This window comes from Neovison vison, chromosome 2 (assembly GCF_020171115.1).
Source record: "Neovison vison isolate M4711 chromosome 2, ASM_NN_V1, whole genome shotgun sequence".
Lineage (NCBI taxonomy): Eukaryota > Metazoa > Chordata > Mammalia > Carnivora > Mustelidae > Neogale > Neogale vison.
In genome coordinates, this window is record NC_058092.1 from 224,245,807 (window position 1) to 224,273,214 (window position 27,408).

The window sequence follows — 27,408 nt, forward strand, 5'->3', positions numbered from 1 at the left end:
AAATATAATTCTTTGCTTTACGGCCATGGTATCTATTCGAAGATGTATTTTGGCGGGGGTTGATTAGAGAGGGAACACAAGCAGGGGGAGTGGGAGAGGCAGGCTTCTTGCTGACCATTCCGGGCTCAATCCCAGGATCCTGGGATCATGACCTGAGCCAAAGGTAGATGCTTAACAACGAAGCCACCCAGGCACCCTATTCAAAACTGTCTTCTAGATCCATGCTGCAATTTGGTTTCTGTTCCTCAACACTCCCCTAAAATATCAAATCTGAAGATTTTCTAGGGATTACTTTCTCATTAAGTTCAATTACTCTCTCTCATTTTCTATTCTTTTTTTTTTAAAGATTTTATTTATTTATTTGACAGAGAGAGATCACAAGTAGGCAGAGAGGCAGGCAGAGAGAGAGAGGAGGAAGCAGGCTCCCTGCTGAGCAGAGAGCCCGATGCGGGACTCGATCCCAGGACCCTGAGATCATGACCTGAGCCGAAGGCAGTGGCTTAACCCACTGAGCCACCCAGGCGCCCCTCTCATTTTCTATTCTTGACTTACTTCCTGCAGTTCTGACCACACCTGACTCTCTGGATATCCTTCCTCTGTTTCTATTACAAGACCACATACTACTGTTTTTCCCCTTTCCATTGTTGTCTTTTCTGCCTCAACTGGCTTTCTGATTCCTGTGGCAATTTTCCAAATAAAGCCCTGCTCTGCAGCTCTTTTTCCACAGTTCTTCAGATCACCCCCCAGTCCCAGGTCCTGGGCCCTCATGGGGATTTGAAATGAGGGTTTAGGTACCACCTCCTAGTAGCTGCCCTTCAGAAAAGGGTAGAAGCTGATATACTGCCTTCCACAGACAGAGTCCAGGGCAGTCCTGGATCAGAATAATTGATACTCTGTTCTGCAGCTTACATGTTTCCCCCACTGAGGACACAGCTTCTGGACAGCACCTAGCTTAGCACTTGCCACATATTCGTTGTTCATGTGGTATTTGCTGACTCTATGAAAGAATCACTAATATAAGCCTTTGGTCTAGGGAGGCTGGTCTTCCTAAATATCAATACTCATCTCCCATTTTTCCTTTTTTCTTAATGTTCCTCCACTTGGAATGTTTCTCTTCATATTTTGAACCAGCTAAATTGCATCCATATTCACACACTACTTCTTTTATGTCATTTTTTGGTTAAGTCTATCATACAATTAAGTACTTCCAGTTGCTGATCCTTTAATCAGAACTTGTGGTTTTTTTTTCTTAAGATTGTATTTATGTGTGAGAGAGAAAGTGCATGCAAACGAGCAGGGGGAGTGGGAGAGGGAGAAGCAGATGCCCTGCTGAGCAGGGATCCCAACGTGGGGCTCAATTGTAGGACCCTGAGATTATGACCTGAGCTGAAGGCAGCTGCTTAACGACTGAGCCACCCAGGTGCCCCAAATTTATATGGGTTTTTTCCCCCCACTTCTGTATCATCAATAATTAAAACAGCTTGACTCACAGTAGGTACTCACTTCATTCACTCAAAAAATAGCAACTGAGAGATTCCTATAATGCTGAAAAATTAATAAGTAAATGATTGAATAAAAGAAAAGTTTTGGTTAAGGAACTATGTTTCATTTATTTACTAAGCACCTGCCATATAAGGCACTGTTCTAAGCTTTGAGGAAGTATTTTAATATTTTAAATATTTTAATAAATACTGTAAGACAGATAAAATCTCTACTCTCATAAAGCTGGTATTCTAATGATCACAGATAATACATAAAACACGTAAGTAAAAATATGTTACATTAGATAATGACAAGTGCTAAGGAGTAAAAACAAAGTAAGGGCACAAGAGGGTTTGAGGGAAGGTACGCAAATTTAGAGAGCCAGGGAAAGTGTCACTGAGAGGTGAGAGATGTGTAAAGACCTGAAAGAAATGAGCAAGAAAGGGCACCTGGGTGGCTCAGTAGGTTAAGCCTCAGCCTTCGGCTCAGGTTATGATCTCAGGGTCCTGGGATTAAGCCCTGCATCAGGCTCTCTGCTCAGCACGGAGCCTGCTTCTCCATCTCTCTCTGCCTGCCTCTCTGCCTACTTGTGATCTGTCAAATAAATAAAAATTTTTAAAAATCTTAAAGAAAAAAAAAGAAATGAGCAAGAAGATTTGCTAAGGGACTAGATATGGTGACTGAGAACTGAAGGATAAACCTAAGGTTTCTGGCCCAGGCAACTAAAAGGATGAACTACCATTTACTGAGATGTGGGAGTGATGGAGGGCAGGCACATTACCCACTCTGTTTTACACATGCTCCGTTCAAGATGCCTGTGAGTCACCCAGACACCAGATGTCAAGTAGTCACCTGAATATAAGAATCTGGAATTCTGTGTAGAAGTTATAAATCTAGGAATCACTAGCTTAGTTTTCTATACTATGTTTTCCTATGTTTAAAGTTACATGTTTTTCAAGTTCACTAATCTTGTCTTCTGCAGCATCTAATCTTCAGTTAATTCTAATATACTTTTCATCTCAGTGTATCAATCGGGCCTTTTTAAAATCTTCAATGTTTCTCTGTAACAAAGTCATAACTTTATCTATCTTCTTGAATATCTGGAGTATATTTTTTATAATACCTGTTTTAACATCTTTATCGACTTCTTTCATCTATGTCATTTCTGGCTTTGTTTCTATCAGTTTATCTCTCTTTACTTCTCATTATAGGCTATATTTTCCTGTCTCGTTCCATGCTGGTAATTTTTTATTGGATATCAGACATTGTGAATTTTATGTTCGTAGGTCCTGGAGATTTCTACACGCACCTGAGTATTTGGGGCTTTCTTTGAGCTACTCTTTGGGCTATTCTGCAAATAACATCATTATTTGAAACAATTTGATTTGAGGCTTTCTTTCAAAGCTTTGTAAGATGGGTCCATAACAGACTGTAGTCTCAGGCTAATTAGTACTCATTGCTGAAACAACACCCTTCTGAGGGTCACTGGATGCCCCATATGTTAAGAGGGCTTTCTCTTGGCTGGGGAAACAAGAACAGTTCCTACCAGCCCTCTGTGACCCCCTACGGGACTGTTGTCCCTACTCCTTTCTGATCGTTTTTTCTCCACCTCTAACTTTCTCACACATATATACTGATCAGTAAGTAGTGAGCTAAATAAAGGACTGAAGGGAACATACTGCAGCTCTCCAAATCTTCCCCTTCTGTGGTACTCTTCTGCCTGACTTTCTATACTTCCGACTCTGTCTCCTCACTTCCTGGAGATTGCTGGGATCTGTCTGGGTTCCTCTTCTTTTGCTGCAACCTGGGAACTCTCCAGGCATTACATCTTGCTTGCTTTCCTTCATTCAGAGATCACTGCCTTGTCCTGCCTTTGTTGTCCCAAGCCTAAGAATCTTCATTTATTTTCTTCTTTTTTTTTTTTTTTAGGTTTTTTAAGGTGGGAGGGTAAACCTAGACCCTGTTATTCCATAATGCAAACACGATAGTCATGGGAGAGTTATAGAACTGAACATAGAATACAGTTTTACTAAGTGAAATAATAGCATAGTTAAAGGGAGCCCTAGCTTCTAATAAGTGGGATTTATGAGTTAACCATTTAAGAATGAGGCTATTGTTGACGTGATAACTTTCAGAGAACAGCATAAATAATAAGTAGAAGTGTCTTGTTGAGGGAATATATCATAAAACATACCAACCCCTAGTTACCCATTTGGTCTACAGCATATTACAGTCTCTTACATCCTACCGGTCTGGATACTGTCTTAATACCCCAGACTCTATTCCTCAAGCTTTCTCGGAAGCAAAAATGACTGGCAAGCACCCAGCACAGTCAAACCACGGTTTACTACCACATCTCTTTCTGGCCGTTATCTATGATCCAGTGAGATTATGTTATCCTGGGACCAAGTAGGTAAATAGGTAGCAACCACTAGGTGAGCAAGTAGATAAGGCACACTGGGGTAAGTTCTTTACCACACTCAAAATGAAAGTTGTTTTTTTTTTCAATATTTTATTTATTTATTTGACAGAGAGAGAGAGATCACAAGTAGGCAGATAGGCAGACAGAAAGAGAGAGGGGGAAGCAGGCTCCCCGCTGACCAGAGAGCCCAATGCGGGGCTCAATCCCAGGACCCTGGGACCATGACCTGAACTGAAGGCAGAGGCTTTAACCCACTGAGCCATCCAGGTGCCCTGAAAGGCTTTTGTTTTTATGGGCTAGGTGTTAAAAAACACATTTTAGTTTAACTTCCAAGGGAATTTAGGAAGGGGAATAAATGAAATTGTTTCTATTGTTTGACCCAACTGATGATTCTACTGATGACAGAGCTATCCAATCTACTTAGTCTAAGACTTAAATTCTGGTAATCAGACCTGAAGGCCTGATCAGAAGTTAATGATCACAATAAATCCAGTAGCCTCCAGAATCTCAGTATAAACACCTAGGACTGGGTGTGCAGGGACTAGAAACTAGAGGATACCTGGAGAAAAACTTAAGAAGAAGAGTCCTGGCTCTTGTCCACATTTTAACAGGTAGCCAACACTGCTTAGTCATTAAATCTTGTATTCTTTGATCCAGAGACTCCTTCTCACATCTATTAGGTAAATACATAAAACAGAGAGCCAGGATCTCATTCCAGATACTCTCTGAAAGCGATTACTCTGTCCTCTATGACCTTTAGAGTGTCCATACTACTTAATACAGTGCTGTTCACAGGAGAAAACCCAATAAAACACTTGCTGGTTAATAAATGCCTTTAAAAAGAACTGGTAAAGGCATGCCTGGGTGGTTCAGTTGGTTAAGCAGCTAACTCTTGATTTCAGCTCAGGTCATGGACTCAGGGTCCTGGGATCACGATCTAATTTGGGCTCCGCACTTGACAGGGAGTCTGCTTGAGGATTCTCTCTGCCCCTCCCCACTGAATGCACACTTTCTCTAAAATAAATCAATCTTTTTAAAAAATGTAAATGTGCAAACAAAAAAAGAACTGGTAAATTTCTAATTTTCACATACTAGGGCAATATGCTTGCTATTTTCATTTTCTAGCAATCTATACAATGTAACCTTAGTATGTCAGTCTTTTTTTTTTTTTTTTTTTTTTAGTATGTCAGTCTTAAGACATTTGTCTTAACCTACTTACAGAGTATCTGGTTTCATCTGACCTGAAAGTCCTATTAAATATCTATTATCACCCATTTATTAATACATATGGTCACAGAAGACCAAATTTTAGTCTTTCACTCTCCAATGCTAGCATTCTAATAAGTTTCAGGATCCTGTCTCTTAGGGCTATAGATGATGAGGAGAAAAGTGCCACAGATATTAGATATGACCCAGTATTATGTTCAGATCTTGAAGCAAATCAGGTAGTTTAGAAATTATTATCATACTGCAGAACTGGGAGTTTTAGTTCTTCATTCTGTAACTGAAAGTAAAGGAAAAAAAAATTTTTTTAAGATTTTATTTATTTATTTGACAGAGAGAAATCACAAGTAGACGGAGAGGCTGGCAGAGAGAGAGAGAGAGGGAAGCAGGCTCCCCGCTGAGCAGAGAGCCCGATGCGGGACTCGATCCCAGGACCCTGATATCATGACCTGAGCCAAAGGCAGCGGCTCAACCCACTGAGCCACCCAGGCGCCCCAGAAAGTAAAGGAAAATTTTAAATGATTTATAGTCCTATGTAAACTGCAAGGATTTTTGCCTTTACTCCCTTCTGACAATTCCTTCTCTACATGTGTGATTCCCCAATATTTGGTAGAGATCAGCAGTCAGTCCAGAACTTGAGGAGAGCTGCTATATCTGAATTCTTTGATTACTGTCAACACAGACATCTCTCCCTACAGTTTTCTGTGATAATATCTCTGATAATACTATATGCAAAAATGTCCAAATGTTATTAACAATTCTACTGACTTAGAAGTATTTAATGAAGGGCATCTGGGTGGCACAGTGAGTTGAGCCTCTGCCTTTGAGGGTTTTTTTTTTTTTTTAAAGATTTTATTTATTTATTTGACAGAGATCACAAGTAGGCAGAGAGGCAGGCAGAGAGAGAGAGAGGAGGAAGCAGGCTCCCTGCTGAGCAGAGAGCCCGATGTGGGACTCGATCCCAGGACCCTGAGATCATGACCTGAGCTGAAGGCAGTGGCTTAACCCACTGAGCCATCCAGGCGCCCGAGCCTCTGCCTTTGGCTCGGGTCATGATCTCAGGGTCCTGGGATCAAGACCCATATCGGGCTCCCTGCTCAGCGGAGAGCCTGCTTCTCCCCCTCTCTCTGCCTGCTGTTCTGCTTACTTGTGATCTCTCTCTCTCTGTCAAATAAATAAATAAAAATCTTTAAAAAAAAGAAAAAAAGATTAGGTTGGAGGAAACATTAAAAAAAAGTATTTACTGAGATAATCTATGATTACGATTTGAAACAATACCATTAGCCCTATTTTTGAAAACTTGGGAGATGTTATAACATTGCTCTTCTATTTAAATATTTCATAGTTGTTCTTTTCCTTCACATTCTATCATCTTCAGATTTTTATTAATTCTTATACAGGTTCAGTTAGTGCTTAAAATGGCATCAGGTACCAGCCTTTATGATCATTTTTCATTACATTCCTTTTTTTTTTTAAATGATATTCATTAGGCATAATACCAATAGAATTATATTTATAATAAACAGATATAGAAACACTCTTTTAGCATCACTGATATTTTTTAAATTTCCAGAGTTTGCTTTCTATTTCGACAACCTACAGACTCTCCTCTTTCCCCCAAATTTCTGACAATGTGTAATATAAAATATAGATACCAAGAATTGCTTAAAGAACAAAGTCAATTTTGGAACTGTAAATAATGAATGATAAAATTTAATTTTTTTTTTACAATTTATGACAAAATATAACATTCTAATTTAAGATGTAAATCACACAAGGAAATATCTTTCACAATCACCAAATATTTAAGCCCAATCTATCCCATAGAAGTCACTAAATTAAGCTTTATGCCTTATTAACTTTACTGCATTTGCTTTTTAAAAGATTTATTCATTTTAGAGAGAAAGTGCATGTCCACGCACGCAGGGGTCAGGCAGAGGAAGAGGGAGAGAGAGTCCCACGCAGACTTCGAGCTGAGCATGGAGCCTGATATGCGGTTCTACCTCCTGACCCTGAGGATCACAGCCTGAGCTGAAATCAAGAGTTGGTCACTTAACTGACTGAGCCACCCAGGTGCCCCTGCATTTGCTCTTAAAACTGGTTCTGATAATTTTTCCACTGCATTACAATACTTACCTTGTGTGAATCCATTTCTGCTTTTAATTTGTTTTGTGCCCATTTTACTTTAATGACATGAGAGTTGATATCTTCCTTTAATTTGTCAATTTCTCTGGTGAGTCTAGTAGTTTCACTTTCCTAAAACAATATCACTAGGTCATGTTTTTTCATTTAAACTATCAATCAATTACTTGTTTATCTTTTATACCTCCTCAAAATAATCAGTTTAATAACACTATATTTGAGGGGTTAGCATACTATGACCACCATAAACCTAATTCAAAGTTCAAATGATAAGAGAGTAGCAAAATCCTAAATCCAATCAATAGACATAAGATGATTAACATTTATTTCAAACAACCAGGTATGTTGCAAGAACAAGTACACCTTTATGATTCTTCTCACTGGCATTAAGGTGAAATACAAATTAAATTTTTCTAGAATTCCTGAGAACAATGACAACATTCCTGGACTAAAAGTTAATTAATAAAAAAAATAACATTATCAAGAAATGATATGATAATTGACTAAAAATAAGACCACGCCATGAGGCTGCTAGTTAAGAGCAAGGACTCTGGAATGCTCAGTAATTACATTTCTTTGGGAAGCATTTAAAGAGAACATGTTTTTCTTAAAAAAAAAAAAAAAAATTCTATTCTATGATAAATAAGTGTTACATTAAGATTCCAGTCAAATTATACGGTTCTCACTGAAAAACTATTCATATCTTGATCCTACTATGTATGTATTTTACCAAAATAAAATGTCCTTTTGGAGAAGAAACTCATTTCTTCAATAGATAGATATTAAAGGAAAGTTTTTAAAAAAATTTATTAAGAAAAAGTTATTTAATAAACAACATGTATCAATATCTCATTTTTCCCAGCAAAAACTTTTCGAAACATGTAACAAGATACTAAATTAGATGCTAAATAATATAAATTATAATATAAATATATATTAAAAATATAAAAATATATCAAATATATCAAACACAAGATATAAATATGTAACATAATATAATAAGATCCTAAAGCATTCATGTTCTCAGAAGGTAAGTTAACAAAAACAACTTTATGTGTAATAGTGACTTTAACCACATAGATATGATTATTTGATTAGATAAGGAAAAGCAAAAAGAATAAATTTCAACTCAAGTACACCACCACAATTTATACCTTTGTCTCATACAGCTGGTGCAACCGTCCTTTCTCCTGAGAAAGCTGCTTAATTTTGTTAGTGTTTTTCTCAGATTCTTTATTCGCATCTCTGAGTTTTCTTTCAAGTATCTCTTTTTCCTTTCGAAGATCTAAAGATTCCTTCTCCCCTCTTACGTACTTCATTACCATCGCTTCTTTTTCCTGGCGTGCCTCTTCACATTTTTTGTTGGCCTTTGAAAAATATCCACCATTAATAAAAATTTTTTAGAAATCAAAATAAATAACATTTTTTGTAATATTACTAATGTATTTTCTGTTTTTTGCACAACATTCCTAGGATGTGTGTCATGAAATTTTTTAATGAAAGGAAAAATTAAAAATCATAGGAAAATGATACAGTGAACAAATTAGTATCACTAATACTTGTTTTTACTTTTTTTTTTTTTTTACTTTGGCTGACATAGTTGATACTTTCTGTTTACTCCTCCAGATCCACTTTTCTACTCTTCCTATCCCACACTGTGCTTTGGGAAGATGGCTACCATGGACTGTATCAATAAGGTTCCTTGCCCCTGTAACTTCCAGCCAGCCAAAAAGAAGGCACCAGTACAGACCAAGAGTGAGATCTGGCTCCTCCATAATCACAACAGGTTGGCTGAAGGCCACTGATCAAGTCAGGTGCCTTCACCATACAATTAGCCACTAAGAGTAGCACTACCTGTTCCCTCTCCTTATTCCTTTAGCTCAAAGAGTAACAATGGCTTCTCAAGCACCACAGGACCCTGCATTTTTCCCTTTGGGCCCCTTATACCTTATCTATACCTTTTGTAAAGAGTCCTTTAATTAAATTTTCAAATCAGCAGTTTCTGTTTTGTCAGGACCCTGACTATATGGCTGACAATTCCAAAAATCTAAAAAATCTTAGCTCCTTTGCAAAAAATAAGTAACTGTATGCTAATTAACCATTTGATTTCATGTATATGAAAAACTTTCTAAAGTATTTCACTTAATGGGGTGCCTGGGAGGCTCACTGGTTAAGTGTAGGTTCATGATCTCAGGGTCCTGGGACTGAGCCCACATAGGCGGGCTCCCTGCTCAGCAGGGGGTCTGCTTCTTCCTCTCTGTCTCTTCTGCCCTCATGTGCTCTCGCTCAAATAAATAAAATCTCTACAAAAGAAAAAATAAAAAGTATTTCACTTAATAAAAAAAAAAACCTAATTGGACTGAATGTGACATCTATATACTCTTAAAATTCTGTTTTCTAAATGTGACATCTATACACTTAAAATTCTGTTTTAATATAAGCTGATACTCCATATTCTGAAGTTCTATGCAATGAAACTTTTACAGATAACCCTTCATTTAACTACATTTAAATTCACAATTTGCAAATATGATGGAGCACATATCTACATTATAAAAGATAAAACCTTAAACTTTAGGGATTTTCAATGGTATCTAGTAGTAAATGCCAACTGACGCTATAACTGAATTGAAGATGGTAAAATGTTAAGAGAATGTAGGAAAAGCTCCCATGCTCTGATGAAAATTGACAAAAATGTCTCATGAAGTTCCTATAAAGCTGATGAGCATATCCAGTCAACACAGAATACTATACATAGAAGTACCTTTTTAAATTGTACAATTGGGATTTTTCCCCCCACTGAAATAGCTTACTAATTTTCAAGAGAAATTAAGGGAAACACTGGAATAGGAACGTCAGAGATCCCTGAGGATTTCACAATGTAATTGTGAGCAAGGACTGAGAAAACTGTACTGGAACTGGTTAAAAGAATTAGCTATGTTTTTTTAGATAATTGAATAGCTATCTTTAGAAAAGGTAATTAATTGTAATGTCAAATTAAAAAGAAGTCTGGATTCATAGGCTGATGCTCGGAAACATACTGGCTTTTGGAATTAAGGTAAGTTGTGGTTTCTGTCCCAGAAGAGCTCACTCCCCAGTGTGAACAACATATAAACAAAACATCTACACATTACATGCACAACATATATACATAAAATGTACAAAGAAATGTGAAAATGCCTAAAGATATAAAATAGCATGACTTTCTAGAGGATACCAAGACATTCTGTAGGATTTAAATTTGGCCTGTTAGTTGGACTGGGGAGGAAGTAGTTTGAAATAGACTAGTACAGATTAAATCTTCAAAGGAAGAAGGGCTCCTCTTATTGTGCTAATGAGTTGAGATTTTATCCAATAGGCAACAGGAAGCCAAAAGATTTATAAAATGGAAACTTTTATTAAATGTATGTTTTAGTAAGATAACTGGGGGCAAGATGGAGGTATCACTGAAATTGAGAGGCAGAAAAACCAGAAAAGGGACAGATAAAGGAAAATATCACGAGGTTCTTGACTATAGCAGGGATGTCCTGTTACTCAGTCATCCATGGATCAGCTGCAAAGGAATAACCTGGAGTGCTAAAAAAGTTCATGTTTCTAGGTTTCAACCCAAACAATGGCAGCACCTGCCTCCCAGAACTGCTGGAGTATTGACGATACAGTAACTACTACTTAAGCTTCCACAGAAAGTCAGCCCATTTACCATACAGATAAAGGAAGAAGAGCCAGTAAATCTTTGGATTTGACCAGCTTAAGTCATATACCATTGACTTGGAACAACATAAAGAAAGCATGAATAAGATAAACAATAGGATTCAACAGCCGGTTAAAATTAAAATAATGAAATATGGCAGATAAACTATCCCCATCAAAACACCAAAAGTTTTAGATGAAATATAAGAAACATCCTTTTATTTTTTTTTAAAGATTCATTTATTTGAGAGACAGGGAGACAATGCACACACATGCGGGGGAGGGGCAGATTGAGAGGGAGAGAAGCAGACTCCCCACTGAGCCTGGAACCCACTGGAGGCTCCAACCCACAATCTCACATCCCTGAGACCACAACGTGTGATGAAACCAAGAGTAGGACACTCAACTGACTGAGCCACCCCAGGCGCCCCACAAACATCCTTTTAATAAACAGTTGAGCTCTCAAGAAAGTATGAGAAACTCCTCAGGGCCAAAGAAGCTATGAGGAAGCAGGAATCCAGAATGGAATGCTACGTGCCTGAACTCTTCATTGCCCTGCAGACATTTCTCAATACCAGGCCATGGGGAGATAAAGGGAACATGCCATAAATTCCCTGAGAATTTATAAATTTATACTCTTATAAGTCTGAGGTTCAAATTCATTCTACCTATCTAGTCTGAGAAATGGAAAAACGTCAAGCTGGAAAATTAAACTGGGGAATGTACTCTGTGTGTGTGTGTGTGTGTGTATAAATATGCACACTCATACTTGGAATCTATTTCTAAGTAAAATTTACAAGCTTTGGTGACTCTATGTGAAGGATAAACTAGTGTTCATTTTGCTATTCTTTTACCTTTTTATGGGCTTGAAAACTCAAAAAGTTGAGAGGAAAAGGTAGGGGTAAAAAGGAAGGAAGGAGATGTAGAAATATTTAAATGAAATCATCTCGAAAATCTACATAATAATACCCACCTCTTAGCATCATTGTGAAGATGAAATAAATTGCAAAGTGTTTTTTAAACAAGGCCTGACACATAGCTAAATCTCAAAATATTAGCCTCTATTAGTAACTTCACCTAAATTCTTCATCATTATAGAAGCAACAGTTACATAGTGGTGAATGCAACATGTTGCCATTTGTTAAAAAGGAGTGGGAATGAAGGAGTAAATCCGGGAATACATACATGCTTGTCTATGCAACAAACATTTGGGGAAGAACACACAGGAAAGTGGCAGCAATGGATAACTCTGGGAAGGGGGAAAATGGAAAAAAAGGTTTGGAAGAAGACTCGTTTTTTAACTCTTTGAGTTGCTACGGTGTATATCCATATCCAACTACTATTCTGTTTTTATTCTAAAACACACTTCAAAGAATATACTGTTTAAAAAGCTTACCAATTGGTTCTAGTTAGCGGCTATTTTTGAGTTTACTGACATCGTAAGGTCTCATCTTCAGTTAGTACAAAAAGTTTGAGAACTAATAGCATAGGTTTGAAATCATCATATTGAAAAGAATCGCTGAAATAAAGGTTGAGGTTCATCTGTTTCCTAAAGTCCTTCCAGAAAGCTACTTATGGGGCACCAGGGTGGCTCAGTTGGTTAAACATCTGCCTTCAGGTCAGGTCATAATCCCAGGGTCCTGGGATTGAGCCCCACATTAGGCTCCCTGCTCATGGGAGAGCCTGCTTCTCCTTCTCCCTCTGCTGCTCTGCCTTCTTGTGCTCTCTACCAAATAAATAAATAAAATCTTTAAAAAAAAAAAAAAAGGAAAGAAAGCTACCTGTGATAGTAGCTTCAGGGTAGAAAGGACAGGATCCATCTCACTAACAGTGTTAGCAGTCAGTTAATACTTTCTGATTCAATTCACCATAAAGACAAGGAGTTGTCAGGCATGGTGCTAGGAAATGAAGATGACTAAGATTACACACTTAAGGAGGTGTTCAGGGGAAGCTCTGTGGTTGAGCATCTGCCTTTGGCTCAAGGCATGACCTCAGGATCCTGAGATTGGGGCCGTGGCCTCTGGCTCTCTGCTCAGCTGGGAGTCTGCTTCTTCCCTCTGTACTGCCCCTGCCCCCTCCAGCTCCTGCTTCCACATGAGGCACTGTCTTAAAATCTTAGGGGGGAAAAAAAAGGAGGCTCTCAGGTAATAATAGTAACAGAAACAGCGTTTAAATGATCTCTTCTGATGCAGCCATCAAAAGAAATAAAATCTTGCCATTTGCGATGACGTGGATGCAACTAGAGGGTATCATGCTTAGTGAAATAAGTAAATCGGAGAAAGACAACGATCATATGATCTCCCTGATATGGGGACGCAGAGATGCAACATGGGGGGTTGGAAGAGAATAAATGCAACAAGATGGGATCGGGAGGGAGACAAACCATAAGAGACTCTTAATCTCACAAAACAAACTGAGGGAGAGGGTGGTGGGGTTATGGACATTGGGGACGGTATGTGCTATGGTGAGTGCTGTGAAGTGTGTAAACCTGGCAATTCACAGACCTGTACCTGGGGCCTAATAATACATTATATGTTAATTTAAAAAAATAATAATAATAAATGATCTCTTCTGAAATCCATATATACCAACTCAAAAAGATGATCAAGGTGTATTAAGTAGGGGAAAAAAAACCCGAAAAGATGCAAAGTAAGATTCCAAACAAGTAGGAGGAGAGTAAGTATATGAATACATACACAAAAGCTTGTGGGACTTATACATGTATATGTACTAAAATACATAAACAAAATACCAATAATTGGCCTCGGAACAAGGAATGGAATAGCAAGGATTTGGGTGTAGGAAGAGAGAAGTACAGAATGAAGGAGGATTTTCACTTTTTGTTCTGTATACTTCCTTATTTTTTTATCTTTTGAAGATTTTATTTTGACACAGAAAAAAGAGAGAGAGAGAGAGAGAGAGAGAATGTGCACAAGCAGGGGGAGCAGCAGAGAGGAGGAAGCAGGCTCTCTGCTGAACAGGGAGCCTGATGCGGGGCTGGATCCCAGGACCCTGGGATCATGATCTGAGCTGAAGGCAGATGCTTAACTGACTGAACCACCCAGGCACCCCTGAATGCTTCCTTAATTTATTAAAAATATTTCTGTAATTAGCACATATTTATGTATCGCTTTAGCATTTTTATATACTGATACCCAAAACAGTCTAACAGATTAGTTTATATTAAACAAGAAAAAAAATCACCAGAATATAAAGTTAATAATGATAATAATTTGAAAAATACCTGTTCCATCCGATGGGCCATCTCTTTATGCAACTGCTGAACTGCATTTTTAGCTGCGATGTCTTGAGCTACTAGTTTATCTTTGGAAATTTTAACTTCTTTACTAAGTTCTTCTATTCTTGATTCTAACTGTAAAGAAAATTATTTCCAGATTATTTTTATAGCTATACCAAACAGACCACCAATACTTCAAATAAATATAAACAAAGAAAGGGAACACAGAGAACATATACCTCAAACAGAAATCAAAAGTAAATGGTAGTAATGCTTCTGAATCTCATCAGAACTAAGGCAGTATAAAGCTGATGCAGATTCTGATAAGATGGACATGGTAAGCTCTAGAACAATCACTACGGATATAACTCAAAAAATATAGTGAAAATATGAAAGAAATTAAAATGTTACATATTTACTTAATACAAAAGAAAGCAGTAAGGGAGGGACAGAGAAGCAAAACAAATATGAGACATAGAAAAAAAGGCAAACATAAATGTACTGTCAGTAACAACATTAGACTGTATTAAATAACTGTATCAAAGGCAGAGATTGTCAGACTGGAGTAAAAAAACAAGATCCAACAATACACTATCTATTTGTAAGACATGCCTTAGCTTCAAAGATACAGATCAAAGAAAAAGGATGGAAAAAGATACAGCAAGCAAGTAACAACCATAGGAAAATAGGAGTAGCTATACTAATATACAAAATAAACCACAAAAAAATGTTACCAGACAGAAAGAGGAATATTTCTTAATGATTAAATGGTTAATTTGTAATAATTCTAAGTATATATGTACCTAATAATACAGCACTAAAATACATGAACCAAAAAGTAACAGAAATGAAGGAGGTGATTCATAGTTGGGAATCTTTCAATAATGGACAGAACTAGCAAGAAGATTGACAAGCAAATAGAGGAGACTTGAGGCAAAACTATGAAACAACTGATCTAACACGTGCAACATTCCACCCAACAAGTGGAGAATACACATACTCATCAAGTACACATGGAATATTCTCTAGGACCAAACATATGCTAGGTCATAAAATAAACCTCAATAAACTCAAAAGACTGAAATCTTATGGACTCTGGGGAGGGTATGTGCTATGGTGAGTGACGTGAACTGTGTAAGACTGATGATTAATAGACCTGTACCCCTGGGGCAAATAATACATTATATGTTAATTTAAAAAAAAGACAAACTTTATAAAGTATGTTCTTTAACCACAATGAAATGAAACTAGAATCAGAAGCAGCAAGAAATATGAGAAATTCACAAATATGTAAAAATCAAACAACACTTCAATAAATGGGAGAAATCATAAGGAAAATTAGAAAATATGAAGAAATTAGAAATAGAAAGATACAACATACCGAAACTTAGGGGATGTATCTAAAGCAGTGCTTAGAGGGAAATTTATAGCTATAAACACCTATATTAAAAAAGAAGAAAGCTCTCAAATCAGTAACTCAAACTTTCATCTTAAGGCACTGGAAAAAGAAAAGTAAACTAAACCTAAAGCCAGCAAGAGAAAAAAAAATAATAAATACTAGAATGAAAATTAAATAGAAAATAGAAAAATGGAAAATTCAACAAAATGGTTCTTTGAAAAGACTGACAAAATTGACAATAAAGGGGGTGGGGAAAGACTCAAATTTCTAGAATGAAAATAGAAGAGGGACATACTGACCTTACAGAAATAAAAACAGTATAACTGAATACTATGGCCAATTTAACCTGGATAAAATAAAAGGACAATTCCTAGAAGGACAAAACTACCGAAATGGCTCAAGAAGAGGCAGAATATCTGAGTAGACCTGTAAGTCTACTTACAGATAAGTAAAGAGATTTAATTAGTGGGGTGCCTGGATGGCTCAGTGGGTTGGGCCTCTGACTTCCGTGCAGGTCATGATCCCAGGGTCCTGGGATCAATCCCCACATCGGGCTCTCTGCTCAGCAGGGAGCCTGCTTCCTTTCCTCTCTCTGCTTACTTGTTATCTCTGTCTGTCAAATAAATAAATAAAATCTTAAAAAAAAAGAGAGAGATTTAATTAGTAAAAAACAACAACAACAAAAAAAAACCTACCAAGAAACAGTCAAGCCCAGGAGACGCCACAGATTAATTCTACCACACATTTAAAGAATACCAATTCTTTTTTTAAGACTTTATTTTTAAGTACTCTCTATACCTAACACAGGGCTCAAACTCATGACCCCAAGATCAACAGTCACACACTCCTCAGACTGAGGCAGCCAGGCGCCCTGAATTACTACCAAACTGATTTTTCACAAACTCTTCCCCAAGAAAGAAGAAACACTCCCCAACTCATTCTATAAGGTCAATATTACCCTGACACCAAAACCAAGAAATCACAAGAAAAAGAGCTATAAGACCCGTATCTCTTATGAATACAGACAAATTTTCAATCAATGGAAATTACAGTACCAGCAAAACAATCCTGTAATATGTAAACAATCCTGTAATATATAAACAATCCTGTAATATATAAAAAGAAATATACACCATGACCCAAAGCTATTTATCCTAGCAATGCAAGGCTGGCTTAACATCCAGAAATCATTTAATGTAATGTACCATATCAACAGAACAAAAACACATAATCATTACAATAAATTCAGAAAATGCATTTAATAAAATTCGACTCCTTCATGATAAAAACAGAGTAGGAATAAAAAGGTACTTCTTCACAACTGACAGCATCTGTGAAAAACCCACAACTAGCATTGTTACTTAATCATAACAGGCTGAATGCTTTCCCCCGAAGATTAAGAACGAGGGAAGGATATCCATTCTTGCCACTTTTACTCAACACCATACTGGAAGGTCAAGACCAGGCAATTAGGCAAGAAATGAAATAAAAGGCACTTGGATTGGAAAGGAATACGTAAAACTCCCTATTTGCAGATGTCATGATCTTGTATACGTAAAATCCTAAGGACTGATAACTAATGGATATGGGGTTTCTTTGCAGGGGCAGAAGTGATAAAATGGTCTAAGATGGTAGTAAAGGTTGTACAACTAAAAACCACTAAACAGTAAACTTTGAAATGGGTGAATTGCATGGTATTTAAATTACATCTCAATAAAGCAACTGGGGAAAAAAAAAACCTAAATGTTAGCTTACAGAATATGTATACTAATCTTCCTTGTGACAGAATTACCTAGAATGACACTGTCCAATAAGATAAAAGCTGTATGTGTAATTTATATTTTCTACTAGACACATTTTAAAAGAAGCAAAACATGGAATGAATACTAAACTTAATATATCCAAAATATTATTTTTGACCCATAATCAACTTGAAAAATTGATAATTTTACTTTTTTTATACTAAGTCTTCAAAATAAGCGCGTATTTCATACTTACAGTGTTTCTTAATTTGGACTAGCCACCTTTCAAGGGCTCAAAGGCTATCTAGTAGTTGCCATACTGAAAGGTAGAGATCTAGAGATAAAATTAAGAAAAAAAAATCCTGCTATACTGGCTAGCAGAAGAAAGAAGAATCCAATTTTCTCCTTTGAACAGGCACAACCACTAACAAGCTTAAGAAAAGAACAGCTCTGGTTCTCTCCCATATACTTGCTCTGAAGTTTCTGGTCATCAGCAGAGACCCGCCTACCAAAATGTGGTTTCCATCCATTATTAAGCTTCCCTCACATTTTAAAATTCTAAGTTTGGTTTATTGTGGTATAGCTCTAAAGCACATAAAAATCAGGATTAAGTAAAATTTACAAATACAATCACCTTCCAACCATGTAATGGTGTGTTAAGTATACCAAGACATAAGCAACTAAAACTTGATTTAATTTTTATTATCAATTGTATACTGGGTTTTTTTCTCATTACCTAGTTTTTGGTGAAGGATGAAACAAAAGCAAGACTTTTAAAGCTAAAATGCTTCTAATCCTGTCCACAGAAGGAAAAAAATGCAACTCAGAAAAATAAAGAGTTCACAATAATACTGAGAATGGAATCACCTTAAACTATAAACTTATAAATATTCTAATGCTAGATATAACCTTTAAGGTACATATTGCATCTTCTTCCTTTAAGGGGTAGGAAGTCTGACTGCCAAATTAAATCTTTTTTCTCAGACTTCTATTATATATAGGAGAATACACCACATGTATCCTATAAAAATACACATTTTCATAACAGAATAAAAATCAGGCTATGATTCCCATTTCATAAAAAAAGAATGCTTTACACACCAAACAATCCTCTGCAATTAAAATACAATTTAGGTTACAGAACTTCAATTTATACACAAATTTTCAAGAATGTATTTATTTTAGAAATTGAAGTGTAGTGTTTAAAGATTTTTGTCTTTTTACCTGTTTAATTGTGCTCATATGCTGCTTCTCTGTTTCTGTTCTTTTTTTTAGTTCTTCTCTTAAATTGTCTTTTTCTGAACAAATGTCTAAGATGAGTTCCTGATGCTTCTTATTTTCTTTAATTAACCTAAATATAAAAAGAGCAGTATAAGTAATACATAATTAAAAATGGAGATGTGAAATATGTTTGCAGATTATAGATACTTGTGATTAATATATTAACATTCCTAAGCAATCCTTTTGTAATCATCTATTATACTTTACAAAACATTATCTGGCAGTCAGGCTATTAACTTCCTCCTAGGAATCTGTGTATTTCAAATCAAGTGAATTGTAATCAGATAAAGAAAACCACACTCTCTTAAATTTACCACTTTGGGTATCTCAGCTATGCACTTCATCCCTTCAGGATCTGAACTCCTCCAGATCAGTAGTTCTCAGTCTGAGGCAAAGCCCTTCCAGGCATTTGCCTGGGAACATTTTTGGTTGCCACAACAGGGCTGGGAGGTTGCTACTGGATTCTTTTGGGTGGAGGTTGGGGATGTTAAACATTTTACAGTGCACAGTACAGACAGTCCCACCAGCACCAAAGAATGATCTGCCCCAATGCCAATAGTGCTAAAGGTGAAAAACCTTGCTTTAGATTTTTTTTTCCTTGCTTTAGACTTTAAGAATATTCCGTCTACGGCCAAACCACCCTGAACGCGCCCAATCTCGTCTGATCTCAGAAGCTAAGCAGGGTCAGGCCTGGTTAGTACTTGGATGGGAGATTTTAAGAATATTCCATTAACATTCTAATAATAAAGAAACCAAAATACATAATAAAACATAAAAAATATAAAAGTTTGAGCAGAAATTTCATTTTATGTCCCCTAGAAAAATATAAATAAGACACCTAAAGAGGTTAACAGCTAATACTTTGGAATTATTAATAGCAATAGCTATTAGTTAACACTTATTGCACAATTATATTTACTGTTTATCTTTTTCTTTAAGATTTTATTTATTTATTTGACAGACAGAGATCACAAGTAGGCAGCGAGGCAGGCAGAGAGAGAGGGGGAAGCAGGCTCCCTGCTGAGCAGAGAACCCCACGCGGGGCTTGATCCCAGGACCCTGGGATTATGACCTGGGCCAAAGGCAGAGGCATAACCCACTGAGCCACCCAGACGCCCCAACTAAGTTTATCTTTTTAAAAAAATATCTTATTTATTAATTGGTGATAGAGACACAGAGAGAGTGAGAGAGAGCATGAGAGGAGAGGTCAGAGGGAGAAGCAGACGCGACTCAATCTGGGAATCTGGGATCATCACCTGAGCCAAAGGCAGTTGCTTAACCAAAAGAGCAACCCAGGCACCCCTACTAAATTTAAGTGCATTATTTAATATTCAGGTTTATGAAATAAGTCTATGAAATTAACTGTTTTATGAATTTTAAAAAAAAAAAAAAGGCAAAACAAAAACCCTGAAGTCCGCCACTTGTTCCAGGTCACAGAGTAAGTGCTTCAACTGAGATTTGGACCTAAGTCTAGCTCCATAGCCTACATCTTTCTCCTACTTTGAGGATCATTCATTCACTGGACAAATGCTTACTGGGTACGTACTATGTTCCTATACTCTTCTGAGTGAAGTAAGTCAGCAAACCATCCCTCCCCCCATGGTGCTTACATTCAAAGGGAGAAAATGAAAACAAACACAGTAAAATATCAGACAGTGATCACATCCTATTAAAAAAAAAAAAAAACTAAAGGAGGGCAAGAGGACAGAGAGTGACTTGAGCAGTGATTTGATTTTATTTTTCAAGATCTTATTTATTTATTTGTCAGAGAGAGTGAGCACAGGCAGACAGAGTGGCAGGCAGAGGGAGAAGCAGGCTCCCTGCTGAGCAAGGAGCCCGATGTGGGACTCGATCCCAGGACGCTGGGATCATGACCTGAGCTGAAGGCAGCCGCTTAACCAACTGAGCCACCCAGGCGTCCCTGATTTTATTTTTTTAAAGATTTACTAAATTTATTTGAGACACAGAGCAATTGCAAACATGGTCTAGGGTGAAAGGGTGGGGGGAGTAGAGGGGTGGGTGCCACCCACCAGATTCTCTCCAGCCTCCAGCAGACTCCCCACTGGGCACAGAGTCTGGCAATGAGGTAGATCTCACCACCCTGAGATCACCAGTGGAGCAAAAGCCAAGAGTCAGATGCTCCCCCAAATGAGCCACGCAGGTGCCCTTTGGGCAGTGCATTTAGATAAGGTAGTCAGGGTGGGCCTGAGGAGCAAAGGACCACAGCGAGGAAGCAAATCACCAAAATGTTTGGGAAGGAGAAAAGTGTAACATGCAAGTTTATTCAAGCTCTTTGGCACAGTGGTTTAACTTAGATTATTTGATTTGGTGTACACTCAAGTTGTTGAAGAAAACTACCTGCAGCACAAGGATCCTGGCTGTAGTTCACAAGTAATCAAACTGTTACATCCAATGCACAACCAATCGCTCTTAATTAAGAATTCCGGTTAGGACCCTGGACAACACACTGATGTTAGAAAATAGAGCAATGGATGTGTACACAAAGACATTTGGAAATAGATGCATTCAGGAAAATTTAAGCCAATGGTATGGAGTTTCAGATTTGCAAGATGAAAAAGCTACACAGATTGGTTGCACAAAAATATGAATTAACCTAACATTACTGAACTGTACACTTAAAAATAGTTAAGATGGTAAAATTTATGTCACAATTTTGTCACAATCAAAAACAAAAACAAAAACTAGAAAAAAAGAGGGGTTCTGAATGCTTGAGAGCTTACAGTTCACTGAATAAACCAAAGATGGTTTGGGGAAGACTGATCAACTAAGTTAAGAAAGTCTAGAAGAGAAAACACTAGAAGCAAGGAGATGATTAAAAGCCAGTTACATGGGGTACTTAGGTGGCTCAGTTGGTTAAGCATCTGTCTTTGGCTCAAGTCATGATCCCAGGGTCCTGGGGTCAAGCCCTACAGGTTCCCTGTTCTTCAGGAAGCCTGCTTCTCCCTCTGCCTCTGCCAGCCACTTGCCCTGCTTGTGAACATGCTCTCCCTCTCTATCAAATAAATAAATAAAATATTCAAAAAAAAAAAAAAAAGCCAGTTACATATCTAGCAATAGCTGGATTGTGGTATATTTTTTTCTGTCACCCTCCTGTACTATATAGACTTCCTCCTCCACTTTCTCTGTATATGTACCTCCCATTCTAAATCTCTTAAGTATTATTCAAAAAAAAAGAGAGAATCAGTCCGTATTTTAATAAAGGGTAGCATGTTTTATTTTCCTTTCTTAAAGGTTATAAAAGACTACCTAGGGGCGTCTAGGGGGCTCAGTTAAACATCTGCCTTTGCCTCTGGTCATGATCCCGGAGTCTGAGATCTGCTCCACTCCCTGCTTAGTGGGAAACCTGTTTCTCCCTCCCCTCCCTGCTTATGCGCTCTCTATCAAATAAATAAATAAAATCTTTAAAAAAGAAAAAAAAAAAAACTAAACATTTGTTACACTTAGATATAAAAATACAAACGAAAATACAGGATGATATAATACTATCAAGAAAGGATAAAATAAAACTAAACTATCATTAAAACAGAAATTAACCCCAAAATCCAAGGGAAGTCTAAAAATATATTAATTACTGATAACCAACCAACTCTTCTCTAAATTTTCATTCTTAAAAAACCAATGAATTTACAATGGGAATTTTAAGAAATTCTGAATTGCATGACTTCTCATTTTCTTTTGAATTTCCCATAGTTTTGACATTATGCTCTATATTCTTTTGAAACTGAGAAACTGGAATTGTCTTTATAAATATTTCTAGATCTGTAACGAACTCACATTAGTATTTATTTCTTTAGGCACATATTGAGTAACTAGACAAACCTGATATTTGCTCAATTATTTAAATGCATTATTTGCTGATCAACTACAACATGCATGTCTGTCGTGGAATTTAAAATGGCCAAGATGATACCTTCCTTTAAAGAATTCAATCTTTAATCCCAGTAGGGGGAGAAAATCCCCCCAAAATTAAAAACTTACTTCTTTATGGTGTGCTCTTGTTGTAAATACTTCTCTTGCACACACTTTTCAAACATAACTAATGCGTGTTCTCCCTTATTCATTCCATTTGGTACTCGGTGTTCTTCTGCAAACTTCGTAGATAAGAGCTCAGATTCTATTTCTTCCAACAAATCCTCTGATGCTGAAACATTCTTTATTTTTGAAATAAGTTTTTTGGTGCAGTCTGTATCATAGAGACTTTCTGAATAAGTCTTTTGATTCGCTGCTTCTGTAAATGTAGGTGACCTTAATTCCGCCAGTATTTGTGTTACTGTCTGTTCTGTTTCATTTGTTTTTAAAATTTGCTTTGTAAAATCTCCACCAGGAAAATTACCTAATTGTTCAGAATTTTCTGGGCATATTTTAGCACAAGAATCCTCATCTCCACCATGATCCTGAGTACAATTTTCCTGCGCTTCAATTTGATTATGTTCATTAGGCTGACAAGAACTTTTATCAAAGTTTAATGATGACAGTTTAGACTCATTTTCTAAGCTGCTGCTTTCATCAACAGAAAACGAGTTGCAGGAGTCTTCCTTTAATTCATATGTTTTCCCAAGATTTTCATCAGAAGAAATGGAGGCTATGTGCTCTGTCTCTGACATGCTGATTGACACCACTTCTCTCTGCATTTCTTCAAATCTGCTCCTGATCTTCGTTTTACATCTAAAACAAAGTCAAAACATCAAAATTTTAAAAAATAAAGTTTTTTAAACCAAGACATTATATGTATTTGCACAAACTCCATGATGTAGAATAATTAAGGCCATGAATTTTACCACTAGTAACTCTTTTAAAAGACTTTCTTTTGTGGGGGGTGTGGGAGAGACCCAAAAACCGAAGAGGACAGCCAATCCAAGTGTGCCACAATCAGCAGGGTGCAAAAGTCCTACTCTTCCCTCCTTTAATTCATTCATACAACTTCACTTCAACTACAATTTGGCATTCCTTAATCACCCCCACAAGATGTTGGGTATGAAATATCTACAGTTTAAATTGTTAGCCTTCAACTGAATTGTTTAGAATAACTTCAGCTCCATGAGGGGAAAAAGACAATTTCAAGAATCTATAAGAAAATACTGGGGAAATAAGACGGCAGTGGAACCACTAGAAGAGTAAGATTATAAAACAATACACATTAATGATGATAAAAATTTACTAAGAAGGTAAACTAAGGGGCGCCTGGGTGGCTCAGTTGGTTGAGCGACTGCCTCCGGTTCAGGTCATGATCCTGGAGTCCCGGGATCAAGTCCCACATCAGGCTCCCTGCTCAGCGGGGAGTCTGCTTCTCCTGCTGACCTCTCTCTTCTCATGCTCTCTCTCTCTCTCTCAAATAAATAAATAAAATCTTTAAAAAAAAAAAATAAAAAAAGAAGGTAAACTAAATAACAAAACATAACTATCTATAGCCCAGGCACCTAAAGCTGAGCTAAAAGAAGTCTGGATCCCTGACAGGAATTTGTTTTCCATCCAGGCAAAAATCCAGGAAGTACCATGGTATCTCCAAACATTCTCATCAAGAATAAACAATGTTGGGGCGCCTGGTTGGCTCAGTGGGTTAAGCCTCTGCCTTCAGCTCGGGTCATGATCTCAGGGTCCTGGGATCGAGCCCCACATCGGGCTCTCTGCTCAGCGGGAAGCCTGCTTCCTCCTCTCTCTCTCTGCCTGCCTCTCTGCCTACTTGTGATCTCTGTCTGTCAAATAAATAAATAAATAAATCTTTTTAAAAAAAAAAAAGAATAAACAATGTTCAGTGCAACTCAAATGGAGCCAATTTGCACTGCCCGGGACATACCGGAAACATTGACAAACTAATTCAACAACCAGAACACATTTTTAGACTGTTTATGATGGCTACCTATAGTTGTGTGTATTTATATATATATATATATATACTATAATAGTATACATATATTATATACACTATACTTACTATATATATAGTATAGTAGTATATAGTATATACTATGTAGTAGTAAGCATGTTCTGAAAATTGGTCAACTTCAAAAATTATCCTAAGAAATAAAATATTACAGCAATCTTGATGAAAAATTGTCAACTTCTTTCATCATATCAACAAGCCACATATAAGGTCGATGAGTTACCAGTGTCTTATAAGGTTGGATTAAAAAAGGGGCAGATCAAGGGCACCTGGGTGGCTCAGCTGATTAAGCGGCTACCTTCAGCTCAGGTCATGATCCCAATGTCCTGGGATCGAGTCCCACATTGGGCTCCCCGCTCTGCGGAAAGCCTGCTTCTCCCTCTCCCTGCCATTCTGCCTACTTGTGCTATCTCTCTGTCAAATAAATAAATAAAATCTTTTTAAAAGGGGGGTGGCAGATCAGAGTTTTGACAAACTAGAAAAGAAAGAATTTCAGATGGAAGGTGTACTTCTGGAAAACAAAACAAATATAAAATTTTTTAATAACAGAAACATACATGTTTTCATTGGTATGTGATGAAGTCCTAGTCGAGGGGTGGTGAAAAAGGGTAAGAGAAGACTGTCAGGTCCTCAGAATGATATGTAAAAGTGAATTTTACGACAATAAATCATGACAGATTTGTATACTTTATTATACCATAGTTTCTAGCACATAGTAGATTCTCAAGTATTGAATTAAAGTACATAAGTGATAGGATAAAACTAGTATTTGGGGAACATTATTCTAGGAATGCAGAAAATGGGGAGGAGTTATTCTAAGAAAGGTAGTATATAGACTTCCTCCTCCTCTCTCTTCCTTTGGGGCATCAACTAGTATAGTCATTAGCCTTAATAATACAAATTACTTATCTGTATAACATATTTCTAAACAACAAAACAGAAATTACCATTATCTTGCCGCATATGTAATCCTATATACAAGACAAAGCCCACACTAGTATTAAAGGCTTGGCTTAGACAATACAAATTAATGCAGTAAGTTAATAATAGGCCTCATAAGCATGCTGTATTCCAAAATCTAGGACGAAGTAAAATAATTTTCAAATAGGGGTATTACCCTATATATAGTTCCTTGTAAAGTAAGTCACTTTAAGATATAACTTGTCAATGTGTTGCTGAATTTGAAATCTTTAGAAATCTAAAAATGAATGGTTTTAAACATCATAACCAATGTTGTAGCATCTGACCAAAACAGAGACCAAAGAATCTATTTAAATTAGAATATATAAAGGGATTATGACTCTCCAGCATTAAGAAGAAACTTTATCATTAGATAACGTAGGTCATGCTTTGTCAAGACTTATCCTTTTATCCAGCTTTCATATTTTCCACAATTCAGTCGTCAACTTTATTTTCCCTTCTAGAATTCAATCACTTTGATAATTTGAACCAACAACTCCTAGCTGATATCCACATTAGTTACTTTCAGTCTGATATTCTTGAGTTACAGATAACAAATTACCTGTTTGCTTTCACTCTATGTCCATATTAAAATCTTCACCTGAATACAGACATTTCAAATGGATGTTCCATGAAAACCTCAAACTCAAAATGGCATAAATCCCAAATCAAAATTATAGCTCCCATAATTGAGCAATTCCAGTTAATCCTTTCTATTTCTGTCAACAATATCATTTTTCTTTTTCTTTTTCTTTTAAGATTTTATTTACTTGACAGAGAGAGAACACAAGTAGGCAGAGTGGTTAACAGGAAGCAGCAGGCTCCCCAGTGAGCAGAGTGCCCAATGTGGGGCTGATTCCAGGACTCTAGTATCATGACCGGAGCCCAAGGAAGACGCTCAACTGACTGAGCCACCCAGGCACCACAATGGTATCATTTTTCCTAGTCATGACTCCTTTCTGTCCTTTGCCCTCATAGTCTTTTACCAATTTCATGTCTCCAATTATACAACTCTTTTCTACTGCCATTGTCCCCTACTTACAACCCAATCCACGTGTAATCACTTCATACTTGTAACACTTGAAATGTTGGTTTCTCAATCTTACTCCATGATATGGGCATGTGACTTGAGACAGAACCAGCCCAAGTGCCACCCAATCCAGAGAAAGGTTTGAAGTGTGTACTACAATGGCTCTGCCAATAGGGAACAGGAGCTTCCCTATGAAGTGGGCTGCCCCTCGATGGCAGAAGGGCCTAGGAAACTACAACACTGCTCCTAAAAAAGCCACACAATACCACCACAAAGACCACCACCAAATGCAAACAGACGAATGAGAATGAGGCCAGGGCTATCTCTTCCCTCTTTAGAGGTTCCTATAATAAGAATTCTACTTCCCCTGGCTGGTCTTCTTCCCCCAACTCCAAAAGGCTAGCTAGAGAAAAAAAGAAAGGACATATTTTGAGCTAAGTTACCTCTTCTTTAATCGAAGCAGCTGGGAACTAACACCTTCAATCTTTCTTTAGGTAGAACAAGGAGTTTGTGATTAATGTTTTTGGTTGCTTGGGTTTTTTTTTTAATGACTGAAATCTTTCTTAATTTCTGGAATAAATTTTCTCTCGTAATCAAAAGTGGCAGAAAGATAAGACATCAAATTAATATATTATTAGGGGACTATATTCCAGAAGGAAGTGGAAAGGATGAGAGACCTAATACAAAAAAACTAAAACCATTTTGTTTACACCTCAGAGATGCAATTGCTGGGTAAATCAATCATACTACTTTCCCAATCTTCTCTCTCAACACATTCCTAAAAACCTAGGACTTCAATATAATCTACCAGTCCCTGACCAGTCTACTCAAGAATCCTCCAATTTTCACATTAACATTTCCATGGCTTTGCTCCCATCTAGAATGTCCTTCTCTTC

General features: G+C 37.1%; 1 protein-coding gene across 1 annotated transcript in view; it reads right to left on the minus strand.

Moving 5' to 3' along the window:
* Window positions 1-27,408, minus strand: part of CCDC186 (coiled-coil domain containing 186) — a 53,221-nt gene that overhangs the window by 18,360 nt on the left and 7,453 nt on the right. The window contains exons 2-6 of the mRNA XM_044240576.1: window positions 22,620-23,306; window positions 18,564-18,690; window positions 14,205-14,333; window positions 8,425-8,637; window positions 7,265-7,384 (exon numbers count right to left, since the gene is read on the minus strand). Coding sequence (XP_044096511.1) covers window positions 7,265-7,384; window positions 8,425-8,637; window positions 14,205-14,333; window positions 18,564-18,690; window positions 22,620-23,272 — 1,242 coding nt within the window. The 5' untranslated portion in view covers window positions 23,273-23,306. The remainder of the gene's footprint in view (window positions 1-7,264; window positions 7,385-8,424; window positions 8,638-14,204; window positions 14,334-18,563; window positions 18,691-22,619; window positions 23,307-27,408) is intronic.